This window comes from Hoplias malabaricus, chromosome Y (assembly GCF_029633855.1).
Source record: "Hoplias malabaricus isolate fHopMal1 chromosome Y, fHopMal1.hap1, whole genome shotgun sequence".
NCBI classification, from domain to species: domain Eukaryota; kingdom Metazoa; phylum Chordata; class Actinopteri; order Characiformes; family Erythrinidae; genus Hoplias; species Hoplias malabaricus.
In genome coordinates this window covers 11,232,491-11,251,035 of record NC_089820.1, presented here as the reverse complement: position 1 = coordinate 11,251,035, position 18,545 = coordinate 11,232,491, and the positions used below count along the sequence as shown (strand labels likewise).

At 39.0% G+C, this 18,545-nt stretch overlaps 1 protein-coding gene across 1 annotated transcript in view; it reads left to right on the top strand.

The window, feature by feature from the left end:
• LOC136679211 (guanine nucleotide-binding protein subunit beta-like protein 1) overlaps nt 1-15,335 on the top strand; it is a 48,109-nt gene extending 32,774 nt beyond the window's left edge. The window contains exon 7 of the mRNA XM_066657614.1: nt 13,822-15,335. Coding sequence (XP_066513711.1) covers nt 13,822-14,088 — 267 coding nt within the window. The 3' untranslated portion in view covers nt 14,089-15,335. The remainder of the gene's footprint in view (nt 1-13,821) is intronic.
• The last annotated feature ends 3,210 nt before the right edge of the window (nt 15,336-18,545 follow it).

Genomic DNA, 18,545 nt, shown 5'->3' with positions numbered 1-18,545 from the left:
AAAAAAACACAAAGACTTGAACAATTCCTTTACTCTTAATGATTTGTTTTTCCTTCTACATTATTTCAGCTATTTTCTGCATCATTTTTCTGTAAGCATCCACCCGTTCCTCTTCTTTCTCGTAAACTCTGGGTAAAGAAGCTATTTGATTGGCTTATTTCAATGAGGCTGCACATTGTCTATTGCCCTGACCATCTGAAAGCTCAAGTAATATTATTATTAATTCTCATAAATGTATCAAAATGTTTTCATGGATCTGGATAAAATCATCCATGGGCTTGGGTCTGGACAGAGCTTCGCCAATAGTTATTGCCTGTTATAAATGATGCTTTATCTGCTGTTAATGTCATTTCACATGTGTTTGTTATTACAGCCAGTGCTCAGGGCAGTAAGCCTGTATTAATGTCATTGTAGGTTTCTATCATGTGTCATTAAACACTAATGTAGGTGTGGCAAAAACATATGAATGCTACCTTTCAGGAAAGTGTTATGGATTACTGGCTCGTTATACAACATGTTGTTCATACAGCATATAAGAGAAGCAGGTTTATATTATACTTGGCATTGGGACTGATGACCGTAATCGTCTATGTAGCTATTCCAGAGCATCCAATCGTTTTAATGGTTTTTCATTAAGATTGATGGAGCCGAGTTGGCACGGTTGGACTTCAGTGTCCATAATAGGTGCATCTCTGAGTTATCCGGCTGATTCGGAGTCTGAGTCTTGGCTGATTATGATAACAAATGGCTCATGGAAAGAGATTGACATGGGATAGCGGAAACTTTTCATTCACGGTGTTTCCTTGATGAAATCTGATCTGACATAAAGTCTTTAAGGCAACACACAACGCCGCACACTCGACCACACACTGGAAAAATATTAGATCACGTCGTAGTGTATCTTCTGGCTCCTTCAATGTGATAAATCAGTCCTCCTGGTTTCTCCAGTGTGATCATGATGTGACAGCAGTCCTAACCGCCACATTCTAGTGTTATGCCAGATTAACCCAACAGTTAAAAAATAATAATAATAATAATAATTTTTTTTACAAATTCTACTTTCGCCTGCTTTCATACAATATGAAGAATAACCTGCATGGTAGGGACATTTTATCTCATATAACACACCTATAGCACTGATTTGAGGAACTAAACAGCCATAATTTTACGTGAAGAATCTGTGCTTATGAAGACAGAGAGAAAAAAAGACTGATGTGCACCCTTGGTCTGTGGAGGGAGGGAGAGTGGTGTTGTTCTTTCCAGCGCCTTTTACACTTGAACGGACGACTTAGAAATATTCGCAAACCCGCTCGTATTATTCCTAGTGCTCAAAAATGTATCTGCAATAATACTGCGAAAGCATTTATTCAATATTTCTCAAAATAGAGGCTGCACGGGCAGAATGGTTTACTTTTGCTCGTGCTGAGGGAAAAAAAAGGGTTTGATTTAGAAGGCAATTCTTGGAGGTTAGGGCTAGGCGAGCTGGGAAAAGAGTCAGCGGGGGCTTTTAAATTAGCCTCAAGTGCAGCACAGTGTGACGTCCAGACAGCCACCGAGAACTCTTCCCACAGACGTGTTATTGTGTGTGGCAGCAGAGCCGCGGAATCTGCTGGGTGGCTGCCTCTCTCTCTCTCTCTCTCTCTCTCTCTCTCTCTCACTCTCTCTCTAGCTCTCTCTCTGAACTGTCTCCTTTCTCTGTCTTTATCTCATGTAAACTAAAGCTGTTTCTCTTCTACACTCTCTGCCGTCCTCCATCTTTCTTGCTCTTACTAGCTTTTCATTCCAAGCTCTTTCTCTCTCTCTCTCTCATTTTGTTTTCCTGTGATTTTTCACTTGCTCTTTCCATCCATTGCTGTCTCTCTCTCTCGTTTTCCAACCTTTGCATTCTTTTTAGTTCTCTTTCCCTTTCTGTCCATTTAACTCTCTCTCTCTCTCTATCTCTCTCTCTGTCTCTGTCTCACTCACACACACACAAACACACACACATATTCCCTCTCTTGCCCCCTCAAACTTTTGCTTTCGCTCTTTTTTATTTGCTCTTTGCCTTTAACTGTCTTTTTCTGTCTGTCTCACTCTTTCCATCCATTGCTCTCTCTCTCTCATGCTCTTGCTTTCCATCATCTGCTTTATTTCTAGGTTTCTCTTTCCATCACTTTATCCTTTTAAAGCCTCTCTCTCTGTCTCTCTGTCTCTTTCTCTGTCTCTGTTTCTCTCTCTGTCTCTCTCTCTCTCTCTCTCTCTCTCTCTCTCTCTCCCGCTGATGAACGACCCGTGAGAGATAATAAAAACATCAGTTCCTCGCAGGCTGCTAACTAAACAAAAAACACATCTGCAATAAAATGAACAGTAGTTCTCAGTGGGAGGTGGCAGTAAAGGCTAATGTGGGAGAAATGGCTACGGGCCCTGAAGCCCTTCCAGGAGCTCACAGTGAACCGAGACTCACAGAAAGTGTACTCTCTCAGCTACAGCCGAGTCTGACCGGTATTATTTCTACAATCAGTATACACAGCAACTTTAAATGAAAGAAAATATTAATTGAAGCATTAAGGTAATGCATGTTTAAAGCAGCAATCTGTAACATATTTACTGTACTCAGTCATTAAATGTACAGAGTGTACCATAAGAGATTAAGGAAATGGGCTGAAGCAGTTGAAGCACTGCACTCTTTGAAAATAAAGGTGCTACAAAGGTTCTTTGAGTGATGCCATAGAAGAACCACTTTTGGTTCCATAAAAAGTAAATAAATAAATAAAAGAACCTTAAGATTGAGGGATGTAAACCTTTAAAATGTTTTAAATCTCTTAAAGAGGGTTATTTATTTAATAATGGATCAGAAAATTCTATGGCATCCCCATAGTTTCTGTGTTTTAAAGAAATTATGGATTAAGAGTTTTAATAAGAGTTTAATTAAAAGCCTCTGATATTTGACTTTTTATGGTGGAAGAGAGAATTTAGGCTGGTGAATTACACCGATATTAGCCATTCACAAGGGTATGTAGATGATTTAGTGCTGTGTATGTAAGTAGAAATTACAGTTTTACAAAGGAAGAAATATTGATGGCAAAAATGAAAACAACAAAATCTTGGAAACCCCTGGTATATGTCTTTGAAGCACCATTTTGAAGTCCCCTGGAGAAAATGAAGCCCCAGGCTAAGAAGACCACTGTTTTAGAATGGCACAAATATTTTTTTCTTGCATAATGCATACTTCTTAAAGTAGAATCCAGAATTAATTTGAACTTGACTCAAGCCAAGCTTATATTTGGGAAATGCCATCTGAACCCAGTGTGAGCAGCTGGGGCCATTGGATTCAGACAGATATGTCAAGGTCTGTCAGGGGTCTTCTGAGGTCTTTAGGCCACTGCAAGTGACTCTGTTAAAGAAATCGTCTTCATATTCATTAGTCTTCATAATTCATAGAAATAGTTTAGCCATATATATATATATATGTGTGTGTGTGTGCATGAGTGCAATGTGTATAAATGTTTTCTTTACACTACACAGTTGTCTTTAAAATATCATAAAACAGCCCTTTTAAATGTTTAAAACATTTACAGAATTAGTAATTAAACAATAACATGGGGACACTTCTGTTCTTTAAAGATACAAACAGCTGTTTTTATCTTTAAAGCCTTTAAGCCTTTAAAGGTTCAGCAGGGGGTTTTAAATCTGGTTTGTATGGTTCCATTATACAACTTTAATATGCACTCGTCTTCTATTTTTTTTATTTGTTATTTATTTATTTATTTATTTTTGTAGGGGGGGTGCAGAGAAATTCTCAACATATTTCAATGACCTACATGTGAGAAATAATTAAAGAAAAGATAAGAGGTATACAGAGTACTTATGCACCATGGGGGACTTGAGAGAGTTAAGATTTGTGTGAAGCCTTAACTTATCAGGAGTGCTGAAGAGTCCCCTGGCAAAAAAAACTGAGAGAAACTCCATTTGATGGAAGCCAGTTTGGTTGTGTGTGGGGGTGTGTGCTGGGTGTGTGTTGGCAGGACTTTAGTGGAGGTGATTGAGGAGTGGATGGGAAGCAGCTTTTATCAGCAGCAGATAAAGATATCCTGGCTGAACGGCTGCTCCAGCCACGACACACACACGCACACACACACCATATTATTGGATGTCTGTGCTGGGGAGGAGGGCTGCTGTGTGTGACACCGGGTTGACTAAGAGTAATTGCACATGCATATCACTTTGCTAGTGTGCATGTGTGAATGCAAGGGAGAGTGGGTTTGTGTGTGTGTGTGGGGAGACTAGGATTTTTGATGCAGATTTGGCATTTAACCAACTGAGGGTTGCTGAGTGCAGTTCCTGCTCTCTAGAGACACACAGGCTGTCTGTGTGTGTGTGGTTGTTTTAATACAACTTTAGGATATGATAGTGATGTTGAAAATAACAAAAGGTATCAGAAGATTGTAAACATGGTACTGAAAATGTGAATTTTTTGTGTTTCTTGAAAAAATATAATTTCTAAATTTATTTTTACAGTTTTCAAATAGACAACGATAAAATCGCTCATCGTTGTCCGTGCAGCAGGCGACGTGTTCCTGGTGGGAGTGTACAGCAGCACACAAGCAGGCAGCGTCCCTCAAGTACAGCAACCAGTGTAAGAGCAGTGTAAATAGGCGTTATTTATTCACAAAATGATCACAAGTTTGACTAGACATTTTAACTTTTATCAAAGCCTTGTTTTATAATAAAAACCCTCAAATTGCAAACCTACAGCTGGTTTGTTATTTTGTTTATGTAACAATTACTGAACATTATTTTTTACTCAAATGTCAAATGGAATTATAATAATGTATAATGTAATGCATAATGTAATTTATCAAAAGTTAGATTTACTTAAACATTCAATGTAAGTATTATTTAAATGTTCAGTAGTAAACAACAAAACATACAGTAGACTTGAACTTTAAACAAGTCCGGACGATGTAAGGGATGTTTTGAGAAAGGAACAAATCTTAAGTAGGAACCAAAGTGGGACTGCTTTCTGATTGGTAGTTTCCACTGCGCATCACTGCTCATTTGCATAGAGTGTAGCAGAGCACTGAGCCATTGCTCACGGTCACGTTGCCCAGTGTCGCTGACTCTCATTGAAAATGAATGAATTCTGGTTGCCGTGTCACTTTCGCTGTGCACGTACAGTTACACTGTAAACCTGAGTAAGTTATAACAGAACGCAAAAACTGATATTTTTCATGAACTCAAATGTCTGAAGTATGCATACCCATTTAGTTTAAGTGTCTACTACTACATTTAATGCTGGATACATAGTATAAATAGTTTGTGGATTGTTGGTGAACACAAGCTCCTCAAGGAAGTGACCAGATGTGGGTCTCGAATGCACAATCCCAGGACTCTGGAGCTTTGTAACAGTGATGTTTCCTGTTGTGACACTGCCCCTCACACTGAACTAAACACATGACCCTGTCCATATATAATTCACGAAAAACAGTGATCCCCGGATCATCCGCCATCTTGCGCAATGGTTCTACATCTGTGGCTTCAGAGAACTTCATGCTGAACTCATAATGTTTAAATATAGTTAAATATACCCTCATATACCCCTATTATGACATGAAACCACATATAGGACTCTGCTCAATCAAAACTATACAGTTTCACAAACTCAAAAATTATTGACGTTAATTGAATTGTTAAATTGAGTACAATTTCTCAATATATCACTCAATCCAGTTAATTACTTTAAACATTAGAGTTTACACTGTATAATGGCTAAGAAGTATTTGCTTGTCTCCACTGGGATATTAGAACACTTATCTTTATATCTCCAAATATTTGAAGTTGAAAGGCTTTCTTGCCGTCAGTTTGGTCCTGCCATCACTCTGGGCTTTCCTGTATACAAACAACTCCATTTTTGTCCTATCTGCCTACAGAACTGATGGCAAAAAGCATTCCTATTAGATAAGGTGAGATGTTCCAAGGGCTAGGTGAGCTATTGCATGCCTGTAATGTAGAAGCTTAGTCATCCTTGGTTAGCATTCATGCAGAGAAGCTTTGTGCAGTGTCCCCTGGAGTGTCTGCCTTGAGATGTTAGTAGTAGAATTGTTGTGATTCATCAGGATTGCCTTTTTGGTGAATCTTGGATTCTTCTTGATCTCTCACACTGCTGTTTGTGCCAGGCCAGGAGTCTGTTTTGGTTTCCTAAGATTTATGGTTATACTTATTCACTGTGTGGAACTTCTTGTTCTTTTGATTGTATCTTGCACTGTAAACACTAGCTCTTGAAAACACTTGTGTTTGGCTTTTTAGCTTCACATCTGTATCATGAAATGGCGAAATGCACAACCTGTGTTGGCCATGACTAGCGTTTGGGTAGTAAATGACTAGAGAAATGCGGCATTTACTGATCTCAACTGATATTTGATATGATATTTTGACTGCTCTGGAATGTGGTAGAATTTACCAGGATCCAGATATTTCAAATATGTCTTCTGACTCCTGTTTTTGTACTTTTTAGCCAGAAGGAACATGTTGCTCAATTTAAAATTCGCCCAAAATCAACATTTGGCATGGGTGTGAATTCTTGCTTAATTATATTTACATCACTGTCAGAACACAAACATGTATCTCAATTTTAATGTCTTTTTTTTTTCTTTTTGACATATTTCCAGATTCCAGACGAGAAAAGAAAAAAAAAAGAAAAAAGGTTTAAAATTAATTTATTTATATTACATTAAGGCTATTTTGCAGGTTTTTGTTTTGTTAAGTATTAAATCAAGATAATTATAAATTTTGCACTATTTATATAAACTATTACAGTTTATTTGCTGCAAATAATATTTTATATTTTATTTTATTTAATAAATAACTGTTGTTAATATAAACCCTTTTCATAACCCCTATTCCTAATTCTGAAGAACATTCGCGTGTTAGGTGTTTTTACCCATGCTTTAATGAAAGTTGTGTCTTTTCTTGGCAATTTCACATGCAGTCTGTGTATGCTTTGACAGCTCAGCTGGCAGAAAGCTTGATTTAGTATTTCAGATTTCTGCAGTATAATTGAGAATGAACAGCATGTTCTTTGGATGGACAGACTACCTCTCTGCAAACTCTGTGATTTTGGTGAGATTCCTCTGGAGTTAGTGGAATTACAGTCTAAATGAGTTGTGAAGTTAGTCTGATGTTTGCTGTGAATTCAGTGTGCAGTCAGTTTGATTGAATCCCAGTGCAGTGTGCATTCAGTTTGGTGTCAGTTTGGAGCCCAAGGATTCAGTGTGAATTCAGTGTACGTTTAGTGTATATGCAGATCGGAAATTTCTCTGATGATGGCTGTTGCAAGAGGGGATTTTGGCATGCATTTTTATTGGCTTCCCTGCGACGTAACCCCGTGAAACTGCTTGGGACTCTGCAGGGGACTGGAGGTGAGATGAGTCAGGACTGTTCGGGGTTTTTGGCAGAGGTGTGCATGTGTGTGTTTGGCTCTGCACTGGAAGGAATACTCGAGCAGCAATGTGAGTGATGGGTCCTAAAGAGTGATGTGTAAAGGTTTGGAACTTTGCTGCAGGAAAGTTTTTGCCTCGTCTCCAGGGATAGAACTAACAGCTTTTATTAATGACAGAGCAATAGCTAATGATTCCTCTGTCCTCGGTGGAGGAAGTTCTCTCTTGGAAGGTGCTGCGGTGAACTTCAAATCACCATCCTCTAATGGCCCTGCGCTATCGAGAAGTCAGAGAACGGAGGGGGGGTGGTTTGGGCGGAAGAAAAGGGAGAGAAATACAGTCACATTTACTTGCTGTTTAAAGACTCATTTACTTTCCCTAATGGCTATACATTATCTAGGAGTCAGAAAACAGAGGGGAAGGAAGGGAGTGAAAAATAAAATGAAACGAAAGGACAAGGGCCAAAGAGATAGATAAAGTCATATAGGATTTGTATAATTTACAAAAAAATGATTTACCTTTACTTTTTCCCATCTTGTTTGGCTTTGTTTTATTATCCCGGTATGTTCTCTTAATTAGCGGGATGTATTTCCCTGACACAAACTACGGGAAGCAAAACAAACACAGATAGACACATTAACCCATCATTATCAGTGCAGTAATGCAGACCAGATGGGTCTTTTAGGGCCGAGCATACCAGCTTCATCTCAGTGATCCATCTCACTCTCTGTTCCACACACACACCCTCCTCTGCGTGAGAAAGTTGTGTATGGTGTCATTTAGATGTTTGAATGATACGCTGCGCCTCTAGTTCTCTTCTGTTTTTGATTGTGTAGGGGGTTGGTCCTGTATTAACTCATTTGTACAAGGAGTTTAGGAGTTTAACCAGCAATGTTCTTTCATTTAGGTTCTTAACTAGTTTAATTCTCAGAAGTAGGACGTTATTAGAGCTACACTTTCAAAAAATAAATAAATAAATAATTTATATTCATTGTAATTTAAAATATCAATACATGGTTCTAGATGGTTCCATAGACGTTGTTCTCTTCCATCAAGTCATGGTTCCATTTTCTGCTTTCCGTCTACTCAAGAACAATGTCTTACGTTTTAATTGGGGAAATTTGATTGGTTTATAACATATTAAGATTTGTCAGAGGCAACCAGCCACTGTGCAGTGTACATGACAGAACTCACCACTGTGTCACAGTTTGGCATGCCACTTTTTGCACTTGGAATTAAAGCCAGATCTTATTGGTCGTGTTAGTTATAAAAACATGCTTGGCTCTTATTTGACAAAGGAAAAAGCAGACTTTTAAATTGCAGTACCATTATTGGTCAGAAAAATCAGTTACATATATTCCCTAAATTGTTCAACCTCAGTAAGAACACAAGTAGCCACTATGTAGATTATATTTGGGATCGATTAACTAACTAAGGATACTGAATACACTCTGACATGAATGTCTCTGGCTTTAGGCAGCCATTTTGTGTAATGACTTTCTGTGAGGGTGCTTGAAGATGTTTTAAGCTTCAGACGACTGGTTCCTATCACCACTAGGCTTTGACTCTGAGCTTCTATTGGACTCACTTGGAATGACTTTGTTTACATATTAATCATTTAAAAGGGCAATTGAATATTTTTTCTCAATGAAAGAGCCATTCTATACTAAACCTGGCTGAAACATGGTCAAGTCCATGTGACGGGCCCAGGCTATGGACTGTAAAAAGGTTAAATCAGAGACCACAGAATGATTTGATTTTTCACCTGAATTGATTTGTGATTGTTTATTGAAAATATTTACAAAGTGTTAATTAATCCGTTTCATGAAGGTTTCATGATTAATTGTACATTTAACCACGATTATGATTAATGAATGATTATTTTGGTTTTTGTATTTTTTTTACCCTCATAGTTCAGTGACTCCACTATGCTTCAGTATAAAAGCTGGGATTTATTTTTTAAGTGTTGTTGGGAGCTTGTTCCTCTCATTTTTTGAGCACTGTTCATATTTGGTATGTGACTGTGCTTTTGTCATTGAAACTTTTTTTCCCCTCCCCCTCTCCCTCTCCTCTCTTTCTCAGTGTTTACATTTGACTTCTTTTTGTTCAGTGTTGTTTTAATTAAAGTCAAAAAACAACACGTCCAAACAACAAACGCTGTGATTTTCTTTGGTATGAGCTGCTCGAGTCGATCGGTCGCCCTCAGCGTTTAGTTTCTCCTTCAGGTTGCTTCCATGTGGCAGATCACATGACTACAATGTGGTAGTGTGGTTTAAAAGGGACAGTACATGTACACACAGTGGGGACATAACAGAATAAAAATAAAGTAAAAAAATTGATATAGACAAGTTTATGTTGATAAGATTTTTGATTAACTGCCCAGCCCTACTTGACGGCTATTAAAAAAAGATTGCTACTTTAATAATAAAAAGAAATACATCAGTGCAGTCTGAGGAATGTTTCTTTAACTAATGAAGCTAAAGTAAAAACTGTTGTTAAATCCAGTAAGTTGTAAATTAAGCGGCTCTCAACTTGTAGGTTGTACAAACTGTCGTGAGCATGGACTGGTGAGTCTGTATTATTATATCTGGGATCTGTCCTCCTCTTTTTTTTTTTTTTTTTTTTTTTTCTTCCCTGTGGAGGATGGGAGCACTGTTTGCTAGCGTTCCTCACAGGATGCTTTTTTGCCAGTGCATTCCTCAGTGTTTCTCAGGCTGGGAATACCTGGCTGCTTTATATCTTCCACATGCCGGCCGGAATGGCTCTGATTTTGCGAGCAGAAGCCGGAGCACGCTGACAAATCCTTCACTGTCTCCCCACACCAGGCCCATCCGTCTCTCTGGACAAAGCTTATGAAGTCAATTTTACGCTGTCCCGTTTGATTCCAGCATCGGGACCAGATGCCTCCTGTGGAGATACAAAACACACACACACATGCATACTTGCACATGCATACACATATTCACCAACACACGTCAAAGGCTACCATTCATTCATGTAATTTCCACTCTATGTCCATTCAGTTCAAGCTCTTTTTGCCACCATCAGGTTTACAGTATTTACTCTGTCCCACTCTTTGCCTTTGTCATAGCTACTAGTAAACTTAATTAAGGGTGGTCTCTGACTTTTGCACAATTGTACACACTGGTCAGCCTGAGCATTAAAAAGACAGCTTAGTTTCTGTCCATTGTGTTAGCTTCATGTTTTACTGAACATAGAGGTGCATTTTGTTGTTCTACAATTACAGACTGTAGTCCATCTGTTGCTTTCAATATTTTATCAGTATCTAATTTCTCTTTGTCCTTCAATGGTCAGTACCCCCTAAATACCACCACAAAGAAGGTATTATTCGGCTTGTTTATTTTATATTCAGTGCTGCAGTGACACTGACATGGCAGTGTATTATAGTTTGTTGTGCTGGTATGAGCGGATCAGACACAGCAGTGATGCTTGAGTTTTTAAACCCAGTGTCCACTCACTGTCCACTCTTTTAGACACACCTACCTAGTTGGTCCACCTTGTAGATATAAAGTCAGAGACAGCTGCTCATCTGTTGCTGCACGGCCTCCTTCATCAGTGGACGTTGGATGCTTTGGTGGTTATTTGTTGGATTATTTTCAGTAACACAGGGTCTTTAAAAACTCAAGCAACACTGCTGTTTCTGATCCTCGTGTACCAGCACAACACACACTAACACACCAATACAGCGTGACTGCAGCACTGAGAATGATCTACCACACACATCATGCTCTGAGGGTCTAGATTATAGAAAAACAGAATGAAAGGGGACAACAATCTATGGCGAACAACAAATGGATGAGAGACTTTTGTGGGGTTTTTTTTTTTTCCATGTAGAAATGGTCAAGAATGTGCTCATCATTCATGCTTACACAGATATGCACATGCATACAGTATTTAAACACCTGCTCAGCAGCTCACTCTTTCTACACAGATGCTTGAAGCTCAAGACTTGTGGCTGTTCCAGACCCAAACACCGCTGTGTCCTCACTAGAGAGAGGGAAGATAGAAAAGATAGTGATCTCCCTGTAATACTTTGCAGAGTGTCACTTTGTTGCCCATTACGGAGATTTATCAGGTCTCTGGGCCACTGTATATCACCGGGTTCCAGAGGAGGGCTAATCTTCAGCAGGCAGCTGTTACTGCCCTATATTTATTGGGTCCTGGACACTGTTGACCAGAGCTTTCAGTACAAGAGCAACTCAGCAGAGATGAGGCAAGGTTTCGACAAAATTGCCCTTCTTCTTTCGTCTCTCTCTCTCTCTCTCTCTCTCTCTCTGTGTGTGCGTGTGTAGGTGCATGTGTATGTGTATGTGTATGTGTATGTGTGTGTGTCTGTGTGTCTGTGTGTGTGTGTGTGTGTGTGAGACAAAGGTAACTCGGCCAAGTTATTAGGCCCTTAACTCCAAACCAAATAGTTGCATGAGAAATGTCTTGCTCACCCCCCCTCTAGCCCTCAATGCTTCTCGGCTGATGATTGAAGCCCCCGAGTCGTGTGCAGATTTCCTCTGCCAGGTTCAACAGCCATCTAGCTATTGGTTTGGGAATCCGTCATCACCTCGGCCCATGGTTTAGAGATTGGCCTTTGGGGGTGGGTGGTGGTTGATTGGGCGCGCACTTCGCTACACTTTGTTCTTTTTATGGATGTGAATTTACAGTAACTCCAGTGGTTAAATAACAAGCTCGTTTGTCTCTGCATGTGCAGATAGTTTACGTGTGGCAGAATTTAAACAACAATTCTTTCTTGTTATCTGAGACACATCGCTGGAGCCTGCTGGTGGGCACCCAGGCATCCTTCATTTCCAGCTTGTGTGAAAGAAACTGACCAAATTAATTTACCTCTTCACCTGCATTGTGCAGATTTTGGAAAAAAAAGGCAGGAAGCTGTGCTAATTCAATCCTTGTGTTTCAGAATGATTCAAAAATCCACTGGGACTCTAGTGAATAGTAATGTATTCATTATTTCTACACTCGCATCATCTGCTACAGTATCAGACTGCAGCCATTTTGATTGTCTAACTCTTTAAATATTCTTGCCTTATTCTGTATATATCAATGCTGTATGAACAGTTTTTGTCGCATTTTAATAAACTAATTAACAACTTCAAATAATGTTATTAAAATGTTAAATAAATAACTTTAAATAAAATTTTTTTACGAATAAATATTTCTCCAAAGGGCCGATAACAAATGATCAAAAATAACAGACGTTAACCTTAAGCTTCTATGGTAAATGTGTAGAGTGGGTGTGGAATTGTGTTCCAATAACAATTATATGCAAGTTATTTGTACACAGTTAAGCCCAAAATTATTCATATCCATGTCAACTATTGATTTATAATCATTGTTTGTTCTTCTCTTTTGGCTATAAACAACAATAATTTTTTTTTTACCTGAAATTGTCATAATCCAAGATGATTTATGCCTGTTGTAATTGTCCCAGAATTTTTGAAAACTTGTTTCTGTACAAGTCCAAATAGTTTTACAGCTTAGTGAGGAACTTGCTCATTGTGGTTGCTCACAAGACAAGGAAAAGCTGTAAATCCATATGCAAGTGTTTTTGGTGCCAGTGTCAACAGCGAAAGCATAATCAAGAAGGCCGGTGAGTCCCGCATTGTGAAAAACAACAAAAGCTGTGGTAGGAGCTCAGAATTGACCACTGTTCTGGCAAGAATGGTAGTGTAAGAGGCCAAGGAGAATCCAATAATATAACCCCGAGGTCATCGTGAGGAGTCTGAGCAATTCTGGTAGCAACATCCAATGGCAGCCCCTCCAGCAGACACTGCGCAAGGCTGGTCTCCAAGGTGGACTTCATTTCTCAAAGAAGGCACACCAAACATTGCCTAGTCTTTGCCATAGCTCATGGCTTTTGGGGGATTTGATTTAATTCTGTATTGGAATAAGATGAAACAGGATTTGTTAGAACACAGGGACATCATTTTCATTTGGCAAAAGGAATGAGAAACGTTCACTGATGAACGTGATGAATATGGTCAATCGTTGTGGTGGAAGTTTCTCAGCCAATGATAATGTATATCTCAGGCATGATGTATATGGCATTTGATTTGTCCTCATGATTTTGTTATGCTTTAATAAACTGAGATTAAATAAAAATATATATTTTTAAATATGTTTTTAAATATATTTAAAAATGTTAAAATAATGTTGTATAACATTTTTTTTTAAATATTACAATGGAAGCCATATAACTGTTTGAAGTTTCAAAATATTATACAATGGTGTCATTAGTGTTTTTTTTCCTTATACAGTGCCTCAGCAAATAAAATCCAACCACTTTTTTTTTCTCCTCATAATTAATGCCATCAGTTAACTATTGTTCTGGAAGAGCCATGATCATCTTAAACTCAATCCATGTGCTTCTCCACAGATGCAGGACTCTGTTGCACTGACCAATCCAGGAGTTTCTCAGCTGTGTGTCCGAGCTGATGGGAAGATTGTGGCAGCTGCAGGCTGGGACGGCAGTGTGAGGGTTTACGGCTGGAAAAGGCTCAAGCCTCTCGCTGTTCTGCAGCACCACAAAGATCTGATTCTCAGTGTGGCCTTCTCTGATCATCCAGAACCCTCTCACAGACTGATGGCAGCAGGATCCAAGGACCAGCGCATCAGCCTCTGGTCTATTTACCCTGAAAACTGAGTTCAGAAATGTTGTATGCTTTAGTTTTGGTGGTGAAACAACATTAAAGGTAGCAGGGGTATGACTTTTGAAAGATATCTGCTCATCTTCATCAAGAAATAGTTCTTAAAGAGCTTATGATTTTATTTTAGGCATATGGACAATGAATGAATGAATATTAATAAATTCCACATTAAATAGTGCAGCAAATAGTAAACCAGTAGCACTCTCAACCAGCTTACTCCCTGTCTCTGTACTCGTCCATCCTCATATTAACACCCCCCCTGTCCACAGAGGTCACACTTCTGCCCCCTTTTTTAAATTCTAAATAAAAAGCTTATCTGTGAGTTAATTGAGATAAAATATTTTTGACTTAGGCTTTATGCTTCATTTGGACCATTTCAATAGAACTTTGAGGTCAAAAGTGCTGCTATTCTTGTTTCAAATCATCAGTCAAGGTCACCTCACAGTCCTCACCCCCACACGCACACAAACAAACCAACAAACCTGAGGTGTTTTAATCCGTTATATTGTCAGCGGCAGAGCCGAGGCTTTTCCCCGACTTGTTGCTGTTTGCTTTGCTGCTGGAGATGTGCTTCAGTAGACGTGTATTTGCGCTATAAGTCGCACCTGAGCGGCAGTGTGTAATTCACTCCTGTTTTTCCAGAGCCGCTGGTGAGTTTAAGCACTGCCCTCTGGATTGACCTGGTCCACATTCATCACCACGAGGCTAATCACCAGCATACAGACAGCCCTGTTTGTTAACAAGATTCATTGGACCAGCTTAGTGCCGTTTCATTTGCTCTGTGGAGGCAGTTCTCCTCAACTTCCACATTAGAAGCAGCTCTAGCGAAGCCAAATTAATTGCAACATTGCTTGCGTTGTTATGTTTGTTTTACTGAACTTTAAAGAGCATAAATTACTGAACTGGTTTCAGCAAAATAAATGGGTTGTTGAGCGTGATTCATTTTTATGTACATATACGCCTACTGTTCTAATTTTGGAACTTGGAATACTTTATTAAACATGAACCATGTAGACGCTGCCGGAGAATAAACATCTGTTGTACATGTCCAGTGAGTAATTAGATATTCATTAGGGTGCACCCTTAAACACCCATCGTGGTGAGTTCTTAATAATATATGTGAAATTATGGTCAATAAACCCCTTTTTAATAGTCTTAAGTTACCTTCAGGCATTTGTTACTATGGTACATGTTAAAGCATGTATTAGAACTTTAGACACAATTACACAAGTATATTTTGATGAGTACCATATAATAAAGTGTAATTACAGTTTTAAAATCAGAAAATGAGTCTTGTGTAATTACATAAGATGCACTATTATAATCCATCTGTAGAAGTAAAAACTTCAATGATGTTGTTAAGGTGTAGTTACAATGTTATTAGCGATGCTTGCTAGAAAATTGGACCAAAATAAAAATATTTCTTAAAAAAACACATGATGACCTGATAGATCCACCCTATTGTCAGATGGTTTCGAAGCTAATAATCAGAAGAAGGAGGTAATAACAGATGCCAATGAGGTCTAAGTGAACTCTTTCAAGTGGAGGAAATGGGAATCTTCCCATCCCCATGCAGTTGCCCTCCAGATGACGTGAATCCATCATGAACCGTTCGGGGATTCCATAGAAGATCAAACGCTATGCAGCCGTTCTGCCCCGCACAAGGGCAAGTGGCCTTGGGATATCCCATTAGACTGTACAGGATGGGGGCAGGTGGGGGGGCAACTACAGAGGCCATCCTCTTAGAGGAAAATAACAGCAGGCCAGTCGCCGGTTTGAGAGGAAGACAAAACATTTCATGCCACTTTCGACCGTCATGAGTTCAGCTCCTTTAGTCCCGGGACGTCCCGATGGAGGCCTTAGGTCCCTGACCTCTGTGGTCGGTCGTCGGCTTCGTAACAGCTTCCTAGTCTCCTGTAGGTTTTCAATGCACAAAAAAATAGCAATGGTTTTCTTAGAGGGGGGTACCTTCCGTCCACCGGCCTGTAAATCAAACCACCAGATATTTGTGTTGAAACCTCTTATATGACCATAAACTATATCATTCAAAGAAATTGACAAGGACAAATGCCTTCCTCTGGCTTTGGATTACACTGTTTTATTTGTATCTTTACTTTCCTATGTCCTTGGTCATCAACAGTACATACAAAAATAATAATATAATAAAATATAATACTGTCTTAGGCACCTAAGATAATTATATATATATATATATATATATATTTATTTATTGAAACTAATGCCTTCTCAGTAAGGGTGGTGCTTGTATAAAGTTATATATAATCACAGTAAATAAAAAAATGATAATATGAAACAAATAAGAAATGTAAGAAAATTGATTTTTTCTATAAAGTAGTAGGTGAGAGTGAGTTTGAAGAACAATGTTTTGTTCAGATTCTCCTTGATTGCATCAATTTGTTAAATCAACAGCACACATTATTTAAAATCATTATTTATTAACCGCTAAAACTAGATGTTGGATGATAACCTCAAATAATACGGACTGCCACGAGGAGAGATTTGGAAAATCATGGAATCATGTTATCTAGTTTTATTGTAATGTTGGGCGTTAATTCTTGTTTGTTTGTTTGTTTGTTTAGTTCCAATACTTCTATATTACCTGTCCTTATTTTAGTAATTAACATTGTTTTATTTAATATCCATGTACATATTAGCTGTCTAAACAACATCTCTCTCCCTCTTTTTATATTCACTGCAATTTTAAGGGTGTGCTTTCTCCTTTTACCCAGAGCTCTGTGGTGGACACTGTGGGCTCATGGCCAGCCCCAGTGTTGTCTAATGCCCTGGGGCTTCTGCGGTCAGACAAGTGGAGAGGACGGTGGGTTTGTTTGCAGATGGATAATGACCTTGGGGCTAATCTGAGCCCTGAGACACACTGAGACCTCATTTTTGTCATTGCTGGTGGACAGCGGAGTCGTTTAGACGTTGGCAAGTTTGTTGGAGAAAGAATGATCTGTTTGAACATGGCTCTGGTGCTGATGTGTTTTTCTGTTCAGCATAAAATGTCCATAGGCTGTAGCTAATGGATCGTCAAGCAGGCTGTGGATGATGAGGCGGGAGGGAAGTGGAATAGGGAGAGTGGTCTTGCTTTACTTTGTCTGGCTGACCTCGGGTCGGGCTTTATTTACTTTACAAGTCTTGCAAGCTTGGGTTCTGGATGTTGCCAGACCCTGCGCGCACACACACACACACACACCCACACACCCACACACTGCAACACTGTACTCACTACATTTCCAGTGGTATATTTACTGCTGTTTGTTTTTCTATTTATATGCCACTGATTTAACATCTGTACACGTGAACCCCATCTGTATATTGTCTTGTTGTACTGTCAAGTGTACTGTCATATCACTTTTAATCCCTAATATATATATGTATGTATGTATGTATGTGTGTGTGTGTGTGTGTGTGTGTGTGTGTGTGTGTGTGTGTGTGTGCGCACTATGGATTTTTTTGGTAGGTGGTGGCAATGTGGAAGATTTGGTTTACAGATTGGTTGCCAAGGTGTTGCTAAGCTATTACACTGTTATTGCCATAGTGATTCTGGACATAGATAAGCTACCCCTTGTTTACTTATTTATTTTCCAATTTTAATATAATATTATAAGAGTATGAAAGTATTATACTACAATTTTTGAAGAGGCTGTTGGATTCATTCATTAATATATTCTTTTCCTCGTTACAAGTATTTATTGTGAGCTATATATGTCAGCTGTGATTTTACTTTTATGTTTATGATGTCTCTGAAGTTCATTATATTTTAAGTTCATTTAGATTACATTGTAATGAAGTTGCCTCTCGGTTTAGTTTGTATCTCTCTTGTAGCAGTCAAAGCCAGTGCAGAGCTGCAGTTGAATGGCCTCTGGAGCTGGAAACAATGTTTAACCTCTGAACTCTCTGAAAGTGTTTGTACAGTCAGAGATCAATCAGTGCGTGTGCTAAGTTCCTTTTCTCTAGACACTGACCTGAGGAAGAGGAAAATAAAATGGTGGTGAAAAGCTCATTAAGCGCCAAGATTTGTGGGGGACTCCCCATTTGTAGTTGTACTTTGGAAAATACATATAGATTTCAAACAAAAAAGTTGATTTGCATAATTTAACAGTTAAAATGTGAACAAAGTCATTCAAAGTGGTTTAATGTAAAAGATCTCCATTCCAGAAAAAGCCACCAAATCACAAAGCAGCCATGGCCTAATGGTTAGAGAAGTGGACATGATCTCCACAACATTCAGCAGGAACATCCATGGCTGAAGTGCCCTTGAGCAATCCTTCCTTGGCACCAAAGGGGTCTGTCTGCTGCATGAGGTGTGTGTGTGGGTGTGTGTGTGTGTGTGTGTGTGTGCACTGCCACAAATGGGATAAATACAGAGGTAAACTGTCATTGTACTGCGCTTTAAAAAAAAACAGGTGCTACAAGGGGTTCTTTGGGC